Source organism: Myxocyprinus asiaticus, chromosome 23, assembly GCF_019703515.2.
Source record: "Myxocyprinus asiaticus isolate MX2 ecotype Aquarium Trade chromosome 23, UBuf_Myxa_2, whole genome shotgun sequence".
Classification (NCBI taxonomy): domain Eukaryota; kingdom Metazoa; phylum Chordata; class Actinopteri; order Cypriniformes; family Catostomidae; genus Myxocyprinus; species Myxocyprinus asiaticus.
The window spans coordinates 32,435,498-32,442,500 of NC_059366.1; the positions used below are offsets into that span (position 1 = coordinate 32,435,498).

Sequence of the window (7,003 nt, forward strand, 5' to 3'; positions counted from 1 at the left end):
AAATGAAAATTCTGCCATTATTTACTTTCTTTCTTCCGTGAGACACAAAAGGAGATGTGAGACAGACTGTTAGGTACTGACAGCCTCAGTCACCATTGACTTTCATTATATGGAAAAATTAACAATGTCAAATTTTTTTTTTTTTTATCTTGTGTAACACGGAAGAACAGAATAATCGGGTTTGGAACAACAACAGTGAGTAAATGACAGAATATTAATATTTGGTTGAACTGTGCTTTTAAACGTAACTAAAATGGTGTATTTCACATTGGACTTACTGAAATCACCGTTAATAAAGCTGCACGTGCCACCCAAACACCCCATTGCTGCTCATGTCACACCAAAGAGCCAGACATGAAATATGATTTTTTTTTTACACTTCCGTCTGTGTGTATGCATGGTGTGTGACCTTGCTGTTGTAATAGAGCACTACAGACTGGACTGGGGCAGATATAGCCCTGAAACTCAACACTGTTGTAGTGTCTGCGGTCCCACACAGACAAGACAATGACACCAGCAAAAATGTGTGTGTCGGGGAGGACATAGCAGTTGATGCTGTCCTTGACAACACAGAGAGACAGTGTGTGAGTGTGTGTGTGTGTGTGTGTGTGTGTGTGTACAGTATATATGTGTATATGTTACGGGGGAGAGATAATCATTGCACTTATGGTAAACACTGTAAAACTGTTAACTATTACAAACAGACACAAATTCTTGTTCTGCATAATATCCAAAAAGGTATATTTTCCCTCATAAGTTTCCAATGCCATTAGCATTTCTGACAAATTTGAGAAAAATCAACCATTTTCTTTAGCTGTCCCTCTTACAGCTGGTCTGGTGTCTTTATTGGCTGGTTTTAGAGGACTTTTCAGCTGGTCATTCTGCAAGCTAAACCAGCTTGAGGACCAGCTTGTCCAGCCTGGGAGACCAGCTATGACCAGCAAACTAGTGTAGGCTGGTTTAAGATGTTTTTCAGCAGCAGTCCAAGTAGCCACTAGTTGTCGCTTTATTTGCCATACTGACATACTGAGTTAGCGGCATACAGTGTGCCCACTAGAGGGGAGTGAATCCATCTTGTTAACAAGCTCAAATCAGGACAACCAAGAGCCCCATGGAGTTAAGTGAACTGAAATAACAAACCATCAAAGAGGGTTTGCTTGAGTGCAATACTGTAATCCAAGAGTGTTTCAAAGGATCTAGAAGAGAGGCGCCTGTTTTAGTGGCTAAATTGTCGTTCAGCCCTGAGGCTTGGTACACAGAGCATTCAGGTTTTTTATTCCCCAAAATTAGTCTGAAATGTTGGAGAGATTCTGTTTAATCAGAGAGGGGAACATGAGCACTGCTTTGGCAAAGCCACACACAGAAACAGCATGGAGGTACAGAAACCCATATACCCAAATACCAGCAAAACCATTCAAACCATCCTTCACCAAGCAATGCTATACAGATTGAAATAAAAAGGCATAATCAGATCAAAGCACTTGCATCTCACTTCTGCTGTAATGCTGTAAAATCAATGGAACAGGAAAACAGAGGCGAGTTTAACGTGAATTTTCAAAGGGGTGATTCAAAGCGTGCTTCAAAGGTGTCAAGTAGTAGCTATGTAAGAAACATGTTTTCCTACCATTCCTGTGGTCAGTGTAAAGGATGGCTTTGTCAGCAGCCAGAATTATGCAACAACAAATTCTTATTTCTGCACTCTGTGTGAGAGGCACTATGTCTACAAACAAACAAACAAACAAAAGAATCAAACTGCAGTTTTCAAAGTTCTAATGTTAAAACTTTTAGAACTGCCTTAATTCTTTATGTGCTCTGTAATTAACAATGCCTGCTTGTTTTAAAATCCCACTTTGTAAAAAACACACAAATCAACTTTGTTATTTGGCTAGTATGGATGTATAGATGCTTTTTCTGTGTTCTTTATGAATCTGAGATTTTGCTATATTTGTCCACCTCTCACTCGCCCCACCCTTTCACACCAAAACCTTGTATATTTGCCCTTGTTGTTGTTTCTCCATTTTTATTTTTTATTATTTTTTTTTTTTTGTGTACTTGCAAAACATTTTATAGTATTATTTATTACTGGCAAGCCTTTGCATTTGCAAATAATAAAAGAACGATGGTTCTTTGAACAGGGTAACAAGAGGCAGCAAAGCTGCCCAATGAAATGTATGTCTGTTTGATTTTGTTTTTTTATTTTCTAAATTAAGAAAGGAAACAGCAAGAGAAAAAGAGAAAATATAAACTTGTCTTTTGATTATGAATTAATTCTAAAACTTGTTGCTTTAAAATGTATAATTTTGTGTTGTAACACTATTTGTTTAACCCAGTGAATTGCTTAGTAAAAACAAATAAATAGAGGCACTCTCCAATTCTCACTTCTCCAAGAGTCGTTTTCATTTTTTTAATAATGCAAGTTGCTTAGTTTATAATCGCTAATATTTTCTGTTCTATTTTCAGAACTTTGAAATATTAGGGAATTTTAAAATAGGGGTTTTCAGGACTGGAAAAGTCATGGAAATTAGTTAAATCATTCAAAGTCATGGAAGTCATTTTTCAGTTAATAACGAATAGTCCTTTGTGAGTGCAATCTCTGTAAAATGATTTTTTTAAATCCTTGTCCAATAATTTGAATGATTGGAAAAATATGTCATGGAAAAGTCATGGAAACATGGAATTCAATTGGTCAAAAAGTGTGGAAACCTTGTATTTTACATTCAACACAATTCTCTTTTCTTCAAGAATGATTTTGATTTCAAATGATATCATTATTCATTAGTAATGAATTATGAGACAAAATTCTATTATATTCAATCATATTCTATTCTCATGTCTTAAAGAGTTATTTTCATTTCTAATGAATTAGTACTGAGGTTAATCTCCTATTCTACTCTAATTGGTTGTTTCATTCATTCAGTTTCATGAACTGCATCAAATGCAGTGCAATTCTCATTTCTTTAAAGGGTTAGTTCACCAAAAAAATGAAAATTCTCTTATCCCTCATGCCATCCCGGATGTGTATGACTTTCTTTCTTCTGCTGAACACAGTCAAAGATTTTTAGAAGAATATCTCAGCTCTGTAGGTCCATACAATGAAAGTAAATGGATGCCAAAATTTTGAAGCTCCAAAATCCACATAAGGGCAAAATAAAAGTACTTCGGACGACTCTGGTTGTTAAATCCATATATTCTGAAGTGCTTTGATAGGTGTGGGTGAGAAAAAGATCAATGTGTCAGCCCTTTTTTACCATAAATTCTTCTTCCTGCTCAGTCATTTTCCACTTTACTTTCAGTTTCACATTCTTCTTCTTGTGTTTGTGGTGATTCACATCCCTCTTGCATATCGCCCCCTACTGGGCATGGAGGAGAATTTATGACAAAAATGACTTAAATATTGCTCCGTTTCTCACCCACACCTATCATATCATGTCTGAACACATGAATTTAACCACTGGAGTCATATGGATTAGTTTTATGCTCCCTTTATGTGGATTTTGGAGTTTCAAAATTTTGGCATCCATTCACTTGTATTGTATGGTCCGACTGAGCTGAAATATTTTTCTAAATATCTTAATTTGTGTTCTGCAGAAGAAAGAAAGTCATACACATCTGGGATGGCATGCGGGTGAGGAAATCATGAGAGAATTTACATTTTTGGGTGAACTATCCCTTTAACAGTGGTATTTATTTCTAACTAATTACTGAGGCTAATTTCCTATTCTTTTCTATTCTAGACTCATTGCTTATTGAGTTCATTCGGAGTGTTGCATTTGAAATTAATATAAATGCTGTAATGAACATTGAAATATAATCCTATGCTCTGATGATCTGTTGGCGCTAAAGTTAAGATGCATTATAAAAATGCCATCAGGCATCACTCAAAACCACAATGAGTGAGTCTAGATTGCAGCCAAATGCTTCTGTAAACCTGTGCAGCTACGGGCTCTGTGGAGGGTCAAATCTAGCTGCGCTGATGTGTGCGGAAGTACCGCATAATCCGAGACCCTAACAGCTGGAGACGCTTCGTGCCAAGAGCTCAACATCGGATCATACACCGGTATTAAAGGACCAGGCGTTTACAGGGAAGTGCTGCCAGAGATGGACGGTAATTTAACGCTGCATTTCGCCAACTTCAGCACTCTGTTCGTATGCATGGTGCTGAAGTTCCCGCAGATAATTGTACTGATGCGGGCCAAAGCGACCACTGGAGTCAGTTTGAACAGTCTGCTGCTGGAGCTGGTCGGGTAAGAACTTAACAGCTTTGACAGTGTGTACATCACTGCAGCTCAGCAGACCACAATATCTACATCCGTCGATTACACTGCGAGCGATGCGACGTGCCTAATCGACCAAGCTGTCTACAGTTTTGGAAAGTGCGATTCATTTTGGTGAATCAGTTCGTGTCATGATGAACAATTCACAAGGTGTTCTCAGAAGTCACTTCGCGACATTTTACGTTTAAATTTTGCTTAAATGTTTATCACAATATTTCACTATTAGCTTACATGCTTCAAATTGTGTTTATTCTTCTAACATCATTATTAACAATATTGTTACATCACTATACAATGTTTTGCTAATATGTATAATGTTAATAAATTAATTATTATTAATAGTAATAATGGTAATAATAATGATGATAATCTAATTTTAGTTTTACTCCTAGACAAAGTCATCCATTACAGGACAATCTACCAAAGCTTTGCGAATTGGTTCAATCGAGTCATTTAAAAGAATTGGATCAAAAGAACAAATCATTCGCGAATCAGACATCTCTTAAATAGATTGAGTGAAAATAATCTTTTTCGGCTTGTTGCAGTGGAAATATGGAATTGAATTGGTCAAAAAGTGTGGAACCCCTGTATTTTACTTTTAAAGGAATAGTTCACCCCAAAATGAAAATTCTCCCATCATTTACTCACATCCCAGATGTGTATGACTTTCTATCTTCTGCTGAACACAAACAACGATTTTTAGAAGAATATCTCAGATCTGTAGGTCCTTACAATGCAAGTGAATACGTACCAAAAGCACTTAAAGGAAGCATAAAAGAAATCCACACGACTCTGATGGTTAAATCCATGTCTTCAGAAGTGATATGACAGGTGTGAGTCAGAAACAGATCAATATTTAAGTAATTTTTTACTGTAAATCTCCACTGTCACTTTCGCATTCTTTTGTTTTTGGTGATTTTCATTCTTCGTGCGTATCACCATGTACTGGGCAGGTTGGAGAATTTATAGTAAAAAGGACTTGAATATTGATATTTTTCTCACCCACACCTATCATATCACTTCTGAAGACGTATATTTAACCACGAGAGTTGTATGGATTACTTTTATGCTGCCTTAATGTGCTTATTAGAGCTTCACAATTTTGGTCACCATTCACTTGCATTGTATGGACCTACAGAGCTCAGATATTCTTCTAAATATCTTTGTGTTCAGCAGAAGAAAGATATGCACGTCTGGGTTGTGGTGAGTAAACGATGAGAGAATTTATATAAAGCTAAAATATAAAACTCACAAATATTTCAAGTCTTGATAGCTTTTTAGTCTTTAATATCTAAACTCGGTTACATCAGTCTGTCACAGATATCCACCTAATCTGCCGGTGCAAAATGATGTGCACAATGTACTGTATGTGGATGTGTATACGTGGTTGACATGTTCTGCCGTGCATATAAACAAATGTCTTATAGTACAGTATACTCTAGTTTAATTTTCACAGTGCATTAAATAAAATACAAGTTTATTTGTCAAATGCATAACAGTATAGCATGCAGCATTATTATCAGAGTTAAGGATGTGGATTTGAGTGGTACTTTATAATGTATGCAGAGAAAGCTTTCACTTTTGTGTTATTTATGAAATGTATGTGTTCTGTGGATGGGCAAACAGTTTGGAAAACCTGTGCAAATCTTGTCCTTTTGTTTCAAGTTCTGTACCTAGTCTTCTCCCTCTGTGTATGTGCAGGTTTATAGTGTTCATGTCCTATCAGATGTACTATGATTATCCACCCCTTACATACCTGGAGTATCCGATCCTCATAGCACAAGGTGAGTATGGTTTACAGAGGAGGTTCTGAGGAAGCAACAGGGCGTTTTTTCCACATAGCGAGAGTTGGGTTTGAGTGTTAATCCCTGTTCCTACAGATGTCGTCCTGCTTCTTTTGATTCTACATTACAACAGGAACATGAAGCACAGCCTCATATATGCCGCAGTGTATCCTTCCACTCCTTCCTCCTCTCACACACACAACAGCCAATATAAATAACTTTGTGTTGATTTCCATTCTAATGTTCTTAATATAAGCTAATGATAATGGACAAAGACAACATTTGTATTTTGGATCTACGTAAATGTAATCCCTTTAAGAGTCCTTTTTTGTGGAGTCTTTGTGGTCATGTATTCTATTCTGGACACATGGTCAGGAATTTTGTCGCCACAAGGATAGCAAAACCTGTCCGATTTAACCTACACAAATATGTAGCCTTTATGATCATTGTCTTTATCCTTAACTACAAGAGTCAGGTTTGTTGGTGGATGGCAGCTGCTGACAGTACAAAAATGGGTGATTGATCTGGCCATGGTGAGAGAACACTCCACTACGGCTTCTATTTAGGCTTAGTTTAGTGTCATAAAAATGTTATTGCATGTTGATTGATTCAAATGAAATGTGTTTGGAAAGAAACCTAAAAGTTTCTGTTTTTGATGTTTTCTCTCAGAGTCTGTGTACATTAATTAGTGCAGGAAGTAAGCTGGCACAGCTTCAGTGTCTATGGCGTTCGAAAGATTCTGGACAGGTCAGCACTCTCACCTGGGGTCTGGCCACATATACATGCCTGAGTAAGTGACACACAGACACATGAAGTAAAAAATAAAAAATAAATGACTTAAATAACAAGCATTTGGACTCGGAATTCTTACACCTGAAATTGTGTTCTTTTTGTCAGCGAGGATCTTCACTACCATGATCACCACAGGAGACACACAAGGTCAGT

The 7,003-nt window shown here is 36.9% G+C and overlaps 1 protein-coding gene across 1 annotated transcript in view; it reads left to right on the forward strand.

The window, feature by feature from the left end:
- The first annotated feature begins 3,960 nt into the window (after positions 1-3,960).
- LOC127414002 (solute carrier family 66 member 3-like) overlaps positions 3,961-7,003 on the forward strand; it is a 4,570-nt gene continuing 1,527 nt past the window's right edge. Inside the window, exons 1-6 of the mRNA XM_051651642.1 lie at positions 3,961-4,244; positions 5,976-6,058; positions 6,155-6,224; positions 6,534-6,591; positions 6,728-6,848; positions 6,956-6,997. Of these exons, the coding sequence (XP_051507602.1) occupies positions 4,099-4,244; positions 5,976-6,058; positions 6,155-6,224; positions 6,534-6,591; positions 6,728-6,848; positions 6,956-6,997 (520 nt within the window). The 5' untranslated portion in view covers positions 3,961-4,098. The remainder of the gene's footprint in view (positions 4,245-5,975; positions 6,059-6,154; positions 6,225-6,533; positions 6,592-6,727; positions 6,849-6,955; positions 6,998-7,003) is intronic.